We start from the raw sequence: 16,804 nt of genomic DNA on the forward strand, positions 1-16,804 counted from the left end.
TTAAATGGCTCATTCAACTCTCTGTTAATGTGCGAACTAGGTGACATGCATCCTAATATCTAATTTCAATGTGAATCCTAAATGTGTATCCTGATTTCTTAATTTGTCTGGATTCAATCTAAGTGAAAGTTCTCCTAAAATTCTAATTTCATGGAAAATCCTAAGTGATTTAATTAAGCATTAACGAGAAAATTAATATACAAAACACCACAATTTGTTGTAGTGCCGACTCGCGGTTGGTATGCCATCAGACATCTAAGCTGCCTACATACCCAAGCCCCACTGGGATCAGAGTCGACGTAGTTCGGTGCACCGAAGCTAAGCTACTTATGCCTAACTCAACTAAGACACCGACGTAGACGAGATTGACTGTTTCAACAGTTTTAGGAGAAGTTATTTAATTCAAGTTGAGGATTTTATTATCATAGGATTTCATCTAAGATGCTATATGTTTCTTATCTAAATGCAAGTTGTTCTTTAGACTAATGCAGGTTAGCCTACATCCTAGTTTATTAGGCTTGTCCTAGAGAAAGATTGGGTGGCTAGTGTAACTAGACTTATGGCACGGTTGCTATTCATAGCAAGCGTCCGTGATGAGGCTGGACTCCTAACTCTAGGACTCCCTAAAACCTAAGACTCCCTAAAACCTAGGACACGACCTGACACCAGTGTTCCTAAATTGGGCTCTAATGGTTCTTACGACAGAAACCGCGATCCAACGGTTCCGAAAGACACAAGACAAATCGATTTAAATTCTCGAGGTTAATGAATTTCAGATTTCAAGGATTTTCAGTTTCTGGACATTCAAGGATTACCAATGGTTATAGGGTTCACCAATTTCAGCCCAGAATAGCATCCAAGGAAGGGAATCGTGCGCTCTTTCCTTGAGCAATTTAATACTTAGGTTATAGCACATTATTGCCTGGCATATCTCAGGATTTCCGTGGACAGTAACCTCGGAGCCAACAACGTGCTATAGCTTAAATATTCAAATTGTCAAAGATCGAGTGCAATAGGGATACGATTATGGATGCGCTGGCCATTTTTCCAGGGAAATCTAAAGATCCTAAGATTTCTGTTTCAATGGATTAAGGAATTAATATGTGACAGAGATTTAAGGTTCTTTAGAGATTTTCAGATGATTTTCAATTAATTTCGGATTTTCAATGAATTTTATCAATTTTAAACATATGAGTGATTTTACAAGTGAAACTGTTGCAAACGAATTCGAAATGAGTTGAAACTTCTACAGCAGCAATATATGATGAAATGTAGCTTACTGAAAGATTGTTACAGATTTTTACATTAAGCTCATATTTAATTTTGATTTAACAATTAATTGATCAGATTGCAAGAATAACACAGAAACTACTAGAAATAGAAATCTAAATTCAATGAAATTTCTACATAAATAAGATATGAATAAATATAGCAACCTGTGAGATTTTCATGAATTTTAGAAACTATTTACTATCAATTTCGGATTTTTCAATTTTCAGCCTAGATTATGAATTAACACTACATCCCATATGAAACAAGATTTAAAGTAATTGAAACTTTTACAGAAACAAGAAATATAGAATATAAGACTACTGTAAAAATCTTGAGAATTTTATCTATGATCTGATGTCAGTAACAATTCTCCCAAAATCTGATAATTTTTAAAGAAAGCATAAAATAATATACCAAAAAGATTCTAAAAATTCTCAAAAATGTATGGTAGAATGTATCAGTATCATTTTATTTTCGCACTAAATTTCATTAATTTTGGAGTTCATTTAGTATATATTTTATTTTTCTTCGTCGAAAAGATATTTTTGAAGAGTTTTCTATTTTTAAAACACGATTTTCGAGAAAATTACGACTCCGGAAAAAGTCCTTTAAACTTGTTCTGACGTGATGAACACAAGAAAAATTTAAAATTCCAAAAAATAGATCATCCTGAGATGGCCATTTTTTCGAATTTCGAAATTACTCAGCCATTATTTTAAATAAAATTCTATTCTTCACTCAAATTTTTGAAATCCCTTAATCCAATGTCCGATCCGATTCGATGGTTATTTTAGTCTATTTAAGTAGAACATCGTATTAAATTTCGGGACGAAACGGAATTGAAACACTCATGCATATCATGATTTTTAGCTCACACATATAATATTGAATTAAATTCAATTAAATACTTAAAAATATGCAAAATACATAAAAAATACCAAACGATCCTGGAAAAATCTGAGAATCGTACCTACCTGTAGTCGAGATCCTCGCCGAATCCGAGAGCCGAAAAATCCGAAAATTCTGCCGACGTGCGATCCGAACTCCTTTCTTTCTCTTTATTTCTTTGCTTTTTCCTTATTTTTCCTTTGCTGCCGAGAGAGAGATTGATGGAGAATGAGAGAGAGGCCGAGAGAGAGAGAGAGAGTGAGAGAGAGTGAGAGAGAGATGCCAAGAGAGGGATGGAGAGTGACAGAGAGAGGCCAAGAGAGGGATGGAGAGTGACAGAACGGTAGAGAGTGTAGGAGAGTGGTGTGAAAAAAAAAAAAACAGAGAGGGTGGTGAAGAATAGAACAAGAGGTTTAGGGAGAGAGAGAGATAGAGAGAAATAACAAAAAAAAAAAAAAACAGAGTATTCAATGCTCTGTTTTTTCACGTTTTTTTTGTTTCGTTTGTTTTTTTTTTTTTAATATGCTGCTGTTGGTGGGGATGAGAGGGGAGTGAGGGGTTGAGGGAGATGTAGAGGGTGGTAAGAGGTTGAGGGAGATGTAGAGGGTGGTGAGGAGTTGAGGGAGATGTATAGGGTGGTGGGGGGAATCGTGAAAACAGAGAGAGAGGGGAGATGAAAAAAAACCGACCTCTCTCACGCTGCTGTCCTCCTTCTCCTTTTTTTTTTCAAAAAACCAGACCTCTCCCACGCTGCTGTTCTCCTCTCTCTTTTAGCTGAGAGCCACCGTAACTCCCTTTTTTGAATCCATCCTTGCCTTTTTTTTTTTTTTTTTTTTTTATTATAGAAACTCCTCCTCTTTATGGAGAGTTCGGTTGTCCTCCTTAATGGGATGGCAATTGCTCTAATTATAGAGAGAGTTGCCAAAACTATCTGCAGATTCCCAATAATGGCTGAGTATATTGCCATTAAAAATCCCTTTTTTTTTTAGAATCCGAGAGTTTCCACCATGAGCTGTCTTATAAAAATAAGAGAGACTTCCAAAATAAAAGAATCCGTTGGGTAGGAGGAGAGAGAAGGTCGGTTGGGACTTTTTGCCATCAAATGGATGGTTAGGATCATCCAACGGTGCCGGTTATACAGTTTTTGGCAAATATGGGTGGGGTCCCACCTTGTTTAATGATTAAAAGATGGGGACGCAAACTAGATGGTTCGGATCATTCTATGATATAAGTTGCTCCATCCTGTATTTTTCTTTTAAAAGTACTTGTATGCCCACTTCGTTGGGTGATCAAAACCGTCCACTTGCCGGGATAGGTTGTGCTTAAAAAATCATTTCCATGTACGATCTAAACCGCCCAATTGGTAGGTTACAGTGTGAATTGGCTATGCCCCGCCAATTATTTTCATAGGATGATCCAAACCGTCTAGTTCATTGGCCACAACCTGAATGGGTGGTGCCTCGAAACCATTTTTATAGGGTACCGTCCATTTGGAGGGTCACAATGTAAATTGGCCGCGCCTCCTAAATTGCTTCCACGGGATGATCTCAGCCGCTTAATTGATTAACCACAATTTGAATTGGTCATGCCCCGTGAACTCTCTCAATAGGATGATCTAAACTGTCCATTTGATGGGGCCACTTGACAATCTTGACCGTTGACTGTTGGACTAGAATAGGACTGCACCCCCTCGAACTATTCCCAAAGACTGATCTGAACCGTTCACTTTGAAAGGCCATGGCATGGATAACTTGTATCCTCCAAATATCACCCCCATGGGATGATCCAAACCATTAATTTATAAAGCTGTGCCTAAAAAATCATTTCTGAGGATTATCCGAATAGTTCAACTTGATGGTCACAACAAACATTGGTTGCTAAAACGACATCTCTGAGATCTTGACAGCTCCCTTGATGGACATCTTTATGCATTAGATCGGAGTAGGCTCAACACTCATTTTTCATTAAAACCATATGCGGGCCCCCTGGTTGGTCCAAATTTAAGCAAATGTTTAATGCGAGCCCACCGACGGGTCCAAGTTCCCTCCTTTGCTCGGATTCTCGCGAACAACCTCTTTCAACAATTATCAGGACGACGCAAAACATGACAGAAATAACCGAACAGATCGAGAAAACAAGAGGAGCGGACACGGGAATGGAAAACACTGAAAGAGACTGATAACAAGAACCCTAACTTCTTTGTTGATTAAAGCAAAGCAAAATGGGGTGTCTACACTTAGATATCATTTAGACAATTCACTCAAAACCTAGTTATTCTTTGGTGACACTTCTCTTATTTATTTTGTGTGTGCTTATTATTTTCATCTACGAGACATGCATGATTAGATAGACGTCTTCTCGGAGATATATGTTTCCATTTCATATGACTTTCGTCCAAAACTCTTCAGAATAAATAAATAAATGGCATAAGAGACAAGGTGCTTGCACTTGGGCGGATGAGGTGCTCTTCGGACCTTCCAAATTCGTAATCAGGCACGAACCTTTTTATATCTCTGGTTATCCATTGCAACAGAGCATAGTATGGGATCCAAGGCCTACTTCCTTGGATGACGACTCTTCTTTGTTTAAGTTACGTCTCGAATCCGGGCTAGTCCCGGAATCGAGAGGTATCTCACCTTACATCGCCACTCATGTTGTGAGAGGTATTCTTTTGAGAGTTCCTTGGTAGAGCTCTCCTTCACGTGGACGATTCCAGAGACTTCGTGGGGGCTCGTCCCCCGCCTCTCTCGGATTAGGGTCCACACCATATAAGTGAAATCTGTATGATTGGGACCGTTCATCAAGGAGGGACCCAAACGCAACCAATTTTGAACTTAAAAAGAGCATAAAATTTGTTTTTACGCTCACTTTACTTCCAAAGAAACAGAGCAAGCAACAATCCATATTCATTTCTCCCATTAACGGTAAAAATATGCAAAACGCTATCGAGGGGGTGATTTTCAGGCTCTTTCTTAACAGCCACTTTTTGGCCCCATGCGTGCCAGTGGATGCAATCCGATCCTTGGATCCGATAGGCAATCACATTCCTAGCCCTTGATCCATCAAGCCTTGTTTAGGGTCACACTAGAAAAAGCTAATGCCCTCTTTGGATAACTCTGAAAATTATCTGCATGCAATCTTATGCAAATGGTTTCCAAGCTAAATATTATCATTTACAAAAAATGGATAATAATATTTTTTAGAAATTATATAGTTAAAGGATTCCAAAGAATCCTTTTGGCCGTGTTTGGATTGCAAGAAAAACATTTTTGATGGAATTTTTTTTTGTTTCCACTATTTAGAGTGAAATGATATAATTTTGGTTAATTTAGAAAGATATCATAATAAATTGAGATATATTTGAATAGGGATGGTTCAAATTATCTTTTTCCCGGTGAAAAAAAAAGTAAGAAATTTTAAAAATAATTTTCCTTTCCAAACTTTTCCCAAAAATTATTGGAATCCAAACAGGGCCTAAATGTCTGATTTGCAAATGTAATGGAATTAAAATAATGTTATTTTTAATTATTTTTAAATAAGCAATCAAAATTGGTGGCATCAAAAGAGATCATATATATATGATATCACATCGGCAGGAGAGACCATGTGGATCTTGATCTACAGGTGAGATTGGTGATCTCACTTCGTACATATTGTAATCATCCAAGATTAGTGATTAATCCTTCTTTTAGGTAACATACCAGGTCGATCAGACCCATCCTGATCAAAACACAAACATTATTTCTCCGGCGGATGGTCGATCTAGCTGTTAATCAAGCCACAAAAGACCCAAATGATCCTTGGCCATAGGCTTTTGGCCACAATCCATTCTTGCCTTGAATCAATGCATTCATCTAATCTATCAGCATGTCCAACATAACGTCCGATTTAATTTGACCTCCAAGCATCACAAAGTGTACATCCTTTGGGCGGTGATCTCATACACTGTAACACAACATGATCAACACTCTCAATTGCATAACATATCCCCATGTGGGACCCAAAATTGATCAAGGTGGCAGTCCGGCTAGTCATTCTCTAAAATCCTTTAACCAGTTAAAATATTACAATCTTGCATCTGCATGGTGGGACCACCCTAATGAACCGTCAGATTTATTCATAGATGAGCCCCAGTCAGAAAATGTCTCAAGTTTCACTACTAGTGCATCTCACAGTATTATCCCCCTTTCATTTGGAAAATACAATCTTTCGTGACAGTAATGCCAACCCCTCTCAAACTGACAGCTGTTTTGAGTAACAGAAAGCGCACATAACGTCTCCTACACCAAAACTACCTGACGCAGAATTTAAGTCTTTTGAGTTCTTACTTTCCAACCTTTCAACGTCCAAACAGCCGTTTCTCTCACATTCACAGATATTTCACTTCTCCAATTCCTCTTTATATAAATTCCTCACATCTCAACATCGAAAACCCACAACACAAACAAATCAATTCCCTCTATTCACTTCATTTCTTCATATCACCAGTACTTTTCTCTCCGATACCTCTTCAAATAATTCATTTATTCATTTCTCCACCTTTTCTCTGCCATCCAAAAATACCCAATTCTCCCTATTCTAGTGCAAAGATGATGTTCCTAATTTTGCTTTTATCAAGCTCTATAACTGCTGCATCTGCCACTAATTACTACCGAGACTTTGAGATTACGTGGGGCGACGGACGTGGTAAGATACTGAACAATGGAAAGTTGCTTACACTGTCCCTTGACAAGGCTTCTGGCTCTGGCTTCCAATCCAAAAATGAATATCTCTTTGGAAAGATTGATATGCAGTTGAAGCTAGTTCCTGACAACTCCGCGGGCACTGTAACTTCCTATTATGTAAGTGCGGATCGCTCTATCCTCTTCCCATCTCATTTTTCTTTCTCCAAGGACGATAGTTTCTCCTTAAGCAGATTTCGGTTTTTTGTTTAGTGTGGAACTGTTTTATATGATTAGTCTTGAGTCCGGTCTTGATGGGTTTCTCATGACCAGTGTATTTCTCTTTTAAGTATTAATAAAATTTTTGGTTCTGCCCTGCGGCCTTAGTGCACAATTACGGGTTAACAATATTTTTCATTATTTATTTATGTATTGCAGCTATCATCTAAAGGGTCCACGTGGGATGAGATCGATTTCGAATTTCTCGGCAATCTTAGTGGAGATCCTTACACAGTCCACACCAATGTCTTCACCCAAGGGAAGGGAAATAGAGAACAGCAATTCCATCTCTGGTTTGATCCCACCATAGCGTTCCACACCTACTCAATCCAATGGAATCAACTACATATAGTGTAAGTCTTCGAAGTTCTTAATTAGTTTATTGAGTAATCTTTGGGCTGCTTTTGGATACCCTCTAAATATTATTTGCATATAAGAAAATCATTATTTCCAAATTAGGTTATTTCTAAATTGAGAAGAAATAATCTCACTTAATGCTCACAATGACTATATTTATCTTTAGATGATATAATTCATTGGTTCCAAAGAGGCCAGAATGTCCTATTCGAAAATAAGATTACCTTCAAATAACCTTATTTGCAAATAAAGCCATATTAGGGCTGCAACTTGGGCTGGCTTAGCCAGAACATGATGGGTTCAACCCGATTTTGGTTTGAGTTGCATTGGCATTTCCTCTGGATGGCTTGCGTTAGGGTTTGGAAAATCCAACCCGGTTTAATTTCGGGTTGGGTTAGGTTAGATGCTTGGGCAACACGATTCTATCTCCTAATTTATTGTGATTTTAAAATCATAGGATTATGGTTTTTCTGTTTTGCCCTGGGCCAACCTAAACCCAATCCGTCTCAATCCGATTTGCGACCCAATTTGGAAATTCTGGTAGGGTTAGGATTGAGAGATTTAAAGGCAGGTTGGGTTAGGGTTGATCCTCCTGGGGATAGGGTTAGGGTTGAGGGTTTGGGACCAATGGTTGGACTACGGCCCCACCCAACTGACCTGAGTTGCACCCCTAATACAAAGAGGCCCTTATTCTCTGTTAGCATCATACTTTTAAAACTCCCCTGCGTCATTGTGAACTCCCGCAAAGTCGACTCCCTTTACCTTGGCCGCATTCTGTGTTTTGTCGCCGCATTTTGCCCTACAGAGTCAATAAAAGCTCCTTTCGCTCTTCCAAGTTATGACCGCATCAATTGAGTACTTGACTGCGTCGACTAGGATTTTCTTCGACCGCATTTTGACCCCATCCGCATTTTGAAACACTGGTTAGCATCATGAATTTCCTTTTTATCATATTAATCTTCTTTACAAGTGTCTTCTTAAATTTGATCAATCCTTAATCTTCTTTCAGATTCTCAGTGGATGGCATTCCGATTAGAGTGTTCAAAAACGAAGAGTCCATTGGTGTTCCCTTCCCAATGAACCAGCCCATGAGGATTTACTCAAGCATTTGGAATGCGGATGACTGGGCAACTAGAGGTGGCCTTGTCAAAACCAACTGGTCAGATTCGCCCTTCACTGCTTCCTATAGAAAATTCAAGGCAAAAGCTTGTGTGTGGTCTTTCGGCAGCTCTTCGTGTGCTATGACATTTCCTTCTTCCCTATCGGATTCATGGCTGAATCAAGAGCTAGATTCTACCAGTAAAAAATGGTTGAGATGGGTTCGAAAGAATTACATGATCTATAACTACTGCGCTGATGTGAAACGCTTCCCTCAATGTCTCCCACGAGAATGTAAACATAACTAGAAACATGTTTTCTCCATTTTTGTTATCTTCTATCGGGCTATTATCTCTTTGTCAGTATTCATTCTTCTTTCTATTTTTCTCATTTGGAATGTTGCTTACCTTCACCATCCTCTATCTGGGGTCCAAATGAAGTGAAGTTGAATAAAATGTGATTTTTATATACTCTAGTGATTATAATGTAAATTTTGAATGAGTTATACTTACTATTGAACTACATTGCCTAGTTAATGATGGGTAGTTGAACGCGTGGCGTTGAACAAGTCTTTTACCTTTTATTTTCTATTTTCTTCATTTTATCTGTTGTATTTTTTTGGGGCCTCAAAACTTATCCGATTAGCTTGATTTTGGTATTTTTAGAAAGGTTTCTCAATTACCTATCTAAAGAGCCCAAGATTACATGATTTGAACTTGATTTGGCTAAATTATAGGCATTTTACGGATATGGTATACATATATTACGGGATTACTATTTTAGGAATATTTTAGTCATGATTCTACTTTTTATTTATGTTGCTTTAGTTAGAAGATTGAGAATAATAGGTAGCCAAGTATTTAGGGTTTCTATTTTTTTTTTTGGATATGGCTGTCTATATAATGTAATGATATGAGGAAAGAAAGATAGATTGAATAAAGTTTATTTTTGGGGCGTCACTTGTGAAGAGAGCATTCGCTCCTTTCACGTGTTATATTGAAGTTTTTCTCCAAATCGTGGCATGATTTTTCAAACCCACTTGTGCAAGAAGACAGGGAGCTCCAATCCCAACGAAATGCAAAAAAAAAACAAAACAAAAAACACACACACTGTTGACACCCTATGCGATGCAGGAACGGTGTAGGATTGATAACGACGATGACGATCTGATAAAAAATCATGGAGGATAATCTTGATGCTTATTAGCTAACCCACGTTTAAAGGGAAACTTCAAAAAACAAGTGTAATTAACACCGTTCTCCACAAAACACAATGTTCATCAATATTTTAATTGTCAAAAAACAATCTCCTTGTTCAGTCAATTCATTAGAGAAAACTAAAAACAACAGCTAAAAGTATAACAAAAATAAATATAGAATTTAACAAGTAAAATAACGAGGGAAATGATATTTACGCCCCTTTTGATCACTAGGGACACCCAGCGCCAGTGTACGTGGCAATCAAACCCATTGGATTTTTACATTAGCCCCCCTTTAGTCATTGATACACTGGCGCTGGGTGTCCCTAGTAATCAAAAGGGGCGTAAATATCATTTCCCAATAACAAAAATATAAACAACGATTCACGTCCCCAAACTAATGGTAATTGTTTACAATGACCAAAATTCTACAACACATTGACAAATGGGCCGACTCTGATAGTACCTTCCTTTCATACAAAGCAGGTCTCCAAAGTGGTAGTTTCTCTTTCGTCTTAGGGCACTTCCTACAGATATTAGGGAGGACAACAAGTTGCTAACTTCAGCAACAAGTAAATTAGTAGCTATTGTACTCTCTCACGTCCTTGAGTAACTGGTAGTTTCACATGGTATCAGAGCAAAAGTCCTGAGTTCAAACCTCCCGGATAGCAAAAATCCACATGCAATGGCGAAACCCAAAAGAGGGGCCACATGTGCCACGTGTAGGCCAACCCTTGAAAAAGGGGCCACACGTGCAGGGGAGTGCTAAAAGTATAAAAGAATAAAGAATGCCTTTTCCAACAGCTTAAGTTTTTGGAGTAACTGGTAGTTTCACACATGTGTTGCCTTTCATTTCGAATTCCCTTTTACATCCATTAAATAATTAGCAAGTAAAAAACGACAACAATGAGGTTAGCAACAATGGAAAGTATGAAAAGTAGGAAGTTTTCAATAAAAATATGAAGTTTCTAAGGGTGTGTTTGGCGTACTGTTTGAAATAGCGTTTAAAACGCCGTTTTGCCAAGCGGCGTTTTCATGTTTGGTTGGCCAGATCAAAATGGCGTTTTAAACGGCAAACAGAGGTATTGTGTGTTTGGTTGCAAATGCCCCAAAACAGAGTTTTAGTGGTAAAATGTCCAAAAAGGGCATTGTTTGGTTGGCCTCAGTGTAACTCAACTACTCTCTCATTAGGCCCAATATTAAAAGGTCATTAGGATCTCATTCAAACACTATTAAAATTAAACATCATTGCCAAAAAAAAAATGGCTATACCTTTGGGGTTCTTCTCCTTCTTCTTCTTAACGGCCGGATTTGCCGGATTTGACGGATGAGTGGAGGCACTGAGGCAGTGAGGCGTGAGAGGGTTTGCAACTTTGCAAAGTAGATGAAGAAAGTAAGAAACTAGGGTTTCTTTTAATTCTTTTGTCTTTAAAAAATCAAAATTAAGAGATCATATAATGATATCAGCAGCCCCTTGTTTTGAATTAAATATTAACAATTTAACAAATTTGTGTCCTCAAGAATGATATTAACACCCCAACTTTTTTGGTATTTGACGTAATGCATAAAATCGCACTCATATACGTAAAAATGGGTTTTGGTGAGGGCAAACATGTAAAAACCCACAACCTAAAAACTCCGTTCAAAACGGCGTTTTGCAAACGGACCTCCCCCCCTCCGTTTGCAAAACGCCGTTTTGAGGGTTCAAAACGGTGTTTCAAACGGCGGCTGCGCACCCAAACACTCCCAAAAGGCCGTTTGGCCCCAAAACGGTATTTCAAATGCCAAACGGTGTTTTAAACGGTACGCCAAACACACACTAAGAAGAGACAACTTGAAATGGGAAGTTCAGATGGAGTGGGTTATTTAAGAAATCCCTAAATCTAATAGCTTGGAAATGGAGACTATTAATAGTGTAAAATTGATGCAGCCCACACCCATGTGGCTGACTGGCGTAGGAGCATCCCCTAGGAAAGGTTACATCAGCCGTTGATCGCTCATTAGGGTAGTTTTGTGTGTTTCATTGGCTAGGGTAGCTTAGTCTTCTCTTGTAATCGCTCCTATCCTTTTTTGCCTTTCTCATTATGTAGGGGTATAATGGTCTTTTCCTTTAGGCAGCTTTTGATGAATTTTATTTGAGACAAGATTTTGCTAAGTTGGGAGAAATCCCTTTACTATTGGAGTTGTCCAAGGGAAGAAGAACCTTAGGGCTTGGGATTCAAGCTCTTCTTCTTCCTTTATATCTTTAGCCTTGTAGCTTGCAAGGATTGATTCAAATTGTACCCAAAGATTGGGCGTCCCCTCGCTCAACTAGCTATCGGCATTGGAACTATCCATGTGACTGTGCGTGGATGGAAGTTGTGGTAATGATCCAAGATTCTGATATCAATCTTCATCTCCATTTCCTGTAACTGTGGTAAGTGGAGCTGAACCTCTTGTTGAATTAGGTAATCAAAGGGTAGGAATTGAATAGGGAATCACGGCATTTTTTGGATTGGTCTGCATGCTTGTTCTCGTTCAAAATTGTTCAGAAATTAGACAAGAATGAACCAGATCTGAAGGCCTCGGTCCTTGCGCTTTCCACTTTGATCTCATGTTTGAGGTTCATTGTGATGCATCCGGAACTAGCATAGGAGGTGTTCTAAGTCAAGGAGGATGTCCCATTGCATTCTTCAGTGAGAAATTGAATGGTGCCAAGCTCAAATATAGTACCTATGACTTGGTGTTTTATGCCTTGTTTCACACACTTGAGCATTGGAGGAAATACCTAATCCATAGAGAATTTATTCTGTACACTGACCATGAAGCATTGAAGGACATTTTAGGGGAACAACAGCTCAATTCCCGGCGTGCAAAATGGGCGGAATATCTTCAAGATTTGACCTTCAACTTCAAGCACAAAGCGGGTGTACAAAATTAGGTTGCCGATGCTTTTAGCCGAAAGAAAAGCTTGCTCAATACCATGTGCACTACTGTGCTTAGCTTTGACTCCTTCCAGCAGCCATACATGGAGGATGAATGTTTTCCCAAATTTATACCAGATGCTCAAGATGAGAAGCTTGCTGATTTCACCTTATGTGATGGTTTTCTCTTCAAAGGAAATTGCTTATGTGTACCGGATTGCCCCCTTCGGCAAAAAGGTGATTGGTGAGATATATAATGAAGGTTATTTCTGTCTTGAAAAAACTCTCAAACTTGTTTCAGCAAAGTACTTTTGGCACATTAGAAATGAGATGTACACCGATATGTTATGAGATGTCGAAATTACCAAATTGGTAAAGGACAAGCTACAATTGCCCGGTCTCTACTTGCCTTCGCCTATACCACATGCACCATAGGAGGATATATCCATGGATTTGTCCTTCGACTCCCAAGGACCCACCAAGGAATGGATTTCATATTTGTGGTCGTCGATAGATTTTACAAAATGGCACATTTCATACTTTGCCGAAAGACTATGGACGCCTCGCGCATTGCTGATTTATTTTTTCAAGAAATCTTAAGAATGAATGGTGTACCAAATACCATCACTTCCGACCGAGAAACGAAGTTCCTTAGTCACTTTTAGCGTCAATTATGGAAGAGTATTGGGACCACACTGCAGTATTGTACTGTGTTCCACCCTCAAACTGATGGGCAAACTGAAGTTGTAAACCGATCATTGGGAAATTTGTTGAGAACCTTGATCGATGAATATCCCTGTTCTTGGGAAGATCGCCTATCACTTGGAGAATTTTCTTACAACAGTTCCGTGAACCGTTCTACAGGCTATAGCCCTTTCTTGGTTATCTATGGACGGCAACCAACAACAGTAGATCTTGCACCTATTCCATTTCCTGAAAAGCCCATTGCCAAAGTTGAAGATTTTGTCTCTCAAATGAAGCTTATACATGAAGATGTGCATCGTAAGCTGGAAAGTAAATATGAGACCTATAAGAAGAGTGTTGATAGGAGGCATCATGAAGCTATATTTTAACCCAGAGATTTTGTTTGGCCTTACTTGCCACCGGACCGTGACCCCGTTGGAAGCTACAACAAGCTTAGTGATAGAAAGAATGGCCCCACTTCAAGTACTCTAACGCATCAATCCTAATGCGTAACGTCTCAAGCTCCCTTCCTGTATGAAGATAAATGATGTGTTTAACATCTGCCATTTGACACCTTATATGGAAGATTACACCGATGATGATGCCTCAAATTTAGAGACGAATTCTTTCAAATAAGGGGCAATGATGCAGCCCACACCCATGTGGCTAATAAATTTGAAACCCACACGAACCATCCCAAGCAATTGAGAAGATCACCCCGCATTCAAGCCCAACACAAGGACCAAGCCCAACTTGAATCTACCAAGCATAAAGGCCATCTCCAACTCAAGATCATGGACAAAATAATTCGGGCTTGATCCAGGTGCAATTCCCGTCATAATGATTCTGGTTGTTTTAGAAGCACGTTCTTGTACCTTTAGATGAATGAATCATGGCAAATGTTAAACTAAGAAGTTGTAGATCTTTTAATTCTGTTTCCAACGGACATTGATGATCCTCATTTGGCCAAGTGGTTGGAAAGTTATGACAATTTAAGTAGACTGTATCTGTAGGTCTTTGACTAGTCATTGTGTTTTGAGTTCCTAAGTTATTAATGAGTATGTAAGTCCCTAAAACAGTTAGTGGGCTAGCTTGAACGTCTTTTCAATTATATTTTCTCTATAAAAGTCCAGCAAACATCTGTAATGAGTTTTTAGTTGATTTTTGAATGAAAATTTGCCTAGAGCATTTCCCTTGAACCTTGAAGAGTTCATCCTTAAAACCTAGAAGAGTTTCACTCCTTCCTTGAGGAGTAGGAGCTTTCCCCAATCGTTTGCATCTTTGAAGAGTCGCAAACATCAATCTAGAAGAATTGATATTACATACTTTCCTTGGCAACCTTGAAGAGTAGCCATTGAAGTCGTTATCTATACCCTGAATTTTATCTTTGCACGACCGCCCACTTCCAGTATAGTTTTGTGTACTTTACAGTGCTTTTCTGAGAAAACTTTCTTTATCAAAGTTTTAGATCCGTGAGTCCTTGAAAGTTTGGATTTGGAATCAGGTCATTCCGACCTATATCGTAGGAATACACTCATTTTACTGAACTTGTGCAAATCTATTTTCCTATATCTGAGTTATTAAGCAGCCGAGTGTCTGTTTGTCACTCTCTCGATCCTTAGTCTAAGAAGCCGGCTTGCATAAAAATCTATGGATTTAGAAGATGTTTCTAAATCTCGTAGAGCCATAATTGGAAACCGTAAAAAATAGACATTACCAAAATTAGAAACTATAAAATTGGAATGATCACAAAGTGGAAAGTGTCCTGATGATGTCATTTCATGGGTCTGATTGCCAATCTGTAGTCTTTAGGAATCTGATTACGTATAAAAGATTTTCAGTCGTTAATCTATGCGATCTATCAAAAGTCTCCTGCATCACAATGTTTTTGACAAATGACTATTCACGTTTAACCTATTTAGGGTGATACCACTACTATTTTGAACCTTCGGTAATAACTGTTATGAATCTCCGATTTGAAATCTGAACCTTTGAAACTATCTGTTATGGACTTTAGACAAACTTTCTGGACACTTCTGTGGAGGCTTGAGTTAACTTCTGGACCCGCTGTGGGGATAATATACTGGAACTTCTTGTCCATCAGTGGGATAAAACGCTGGCCCTGTTGACTTGTATTTGAACTTTGAGGAACTAGTTCTAACACCGTGGACGGTCGGTGTAAGCAATAAAACGTCTTCTGGATTATGCCAATGATTCTGAAGTGGATTTGTATTCTGGACACCTTTTGGCTTTGACCAAAAGTTTGATATTGAATAGCTTTATTGCACCTTCTATTCAATATTCTGATTGACATGCACCTATGATTATTGTTGTGCCCATTATTTTTGTTTGAGACTTCAGTATTCAGAGAACGAGGAATTGGAAGTTTAGCTTATGGACCAGTTTAGCTTGGAGAATAATTAGATATTTGATTTAGTTTCCATAAGTAGTATGAAACAATGATTAAGATTACTTTGATTTGAGATTTGCTTTGATTGTATCGGATTCATATTATTGGAATTTGATTATTAATGAATATGGAATTGGTTATGTTTGGTTCTATATTGCTTTGTTGTTATTTCTTTGTAGCCTTGTTTGCTTGTGGGATTTATCTTGCACGTGTATGGTGCTGTCATTTCCTACGCTTAGGGTGGGGTTTGGAGCGTGACATATAAAATCTCTTTTTTTCCATATCTCCAACAAAATCATGTATATGAGTTGATCAAACTCTTATAGTTTATATATTTTCAATGGAAAATAAAAGGAATTTAGTTAGGTTAAATATGCACATATTGTTGGGGGAAACACGGACAAACCGCGGCGGATAATTTCCCCCTTCTATCTGCGAATCAAGAAAATAGCCACAAACAAGAAAACCACAAAGCACAGAAAAGCAATCCACCACACAAATCAAGAACACATGATTTTAACGTGGAAAACTCTTCGATGTGAAGGGAAAATCACAGGACAAGCTCCGAAAGAAATCCACTAAGGAAAAGAGAAATACAAAGTCTTTCTTCTCAAGTTTTCCCAAAAACTTGAGGAATACACAAAAATAGAAGATTAAGAATAAATCTTGGAGGAAATACGTGTTACCTCACGAAACCCTTGCAAGAGAACGCTTTCCTACCTCAAAGAACCAAGCGTGAGAGATCTTCTTCTTCGTCTCCAAGAACTACTCCAAAGCCCTAGGTTTTGGCTTCTTTTTCCTCTTCCTTCTTTCCCTCTTCAAAGACTTCAACCTTCAATGGAGATTAGGGCTTCAAAAACCCCCTTTAGGATTATGCCCCAAAGCAAACCCTAGATGCCACAAGAGAAACCCTTTTTTTTCTCTTTCTATTTCTCCCTCTCTCTTTCCTCATTTTTTTTTCTTTTGTTATTTTCACTCGTTGAAAAACTACCCACCGACTCTCTCTTTTCTAAATAAGAGACGAGTGGGTGGGTGGGGCCACATGGGGATGGAC

General features: G+C 38.5%; 1 protein-coding gene across 1 annotated transcript; it reads left to right on the forward strand.

Annotated features, from left to right (window-relative positions):
• The first annotated feature begins 6,607 nt into the window (after window positions 1–6,607).
• On the forward strand, window positions 6,608–9,025 carry LOC143856206 (putative xyloglucan endotransglucosylase/hydrolase protein 23). The gene is made up of 3 exons (XM_077366346.1): window positions 6,608–7,001; window positions 7,260–7,453; window positions 8,467–9,025. Exons 1-3 carry the CDS (start codon window positions 6,750–6,752, stop codon window positions 8,861–8,863), a joined length of 843 nt encoding a protein of 280 aa, XP_077222461.1. The 5' UTR covers window positions 6,608–6,749; the 3' UTR covers window positions 8,864–9,025.
• Window positions 9,026–16,804: the final 7,779 nt, after the last annotated feature.

Source organism: Tasmannia lanceolata, unplaced genomic scaffold, assembly GCF_043159265.1.
Source record: "Tasmannia lanceolata isolate RefF3 unplaced genomic scaffold, GAP_Taslan_0.1 ptg000023l, whole genome shotgun sequence".
NCBI lineage: Eukaryota > Viridiplantae > Streptophyta > Magnoliopsida > Canellales > Winteraceae > Tasmannia > Tasmannia lanceolata.

Excerpts from the sequence above, each read along its gene's own strand:
- LOC143856206 (XM_077366346.1), top strand. The coding sequence starts at position 6,750 with ATGATGTTCCTAATTTTGCTTTTATCAAGCTCTATAACTGCTGCATCT. Across the intron at positions 7,002-7,259 it reads GCACTGTAACTTCCTATTAT|CTATCATCTAAAGGGTCCAC; the intron begins GTAAGTGCGGAT and ends TATGTATTGCAG. Across the intron at positions 7,454-8,466 it reads TGGAATCAACTACATATAGT|ATTCTCAGTGGATGGCATTC; the intron begins GTAAGTCTTCGA and ends ATCTTCTTTCAG.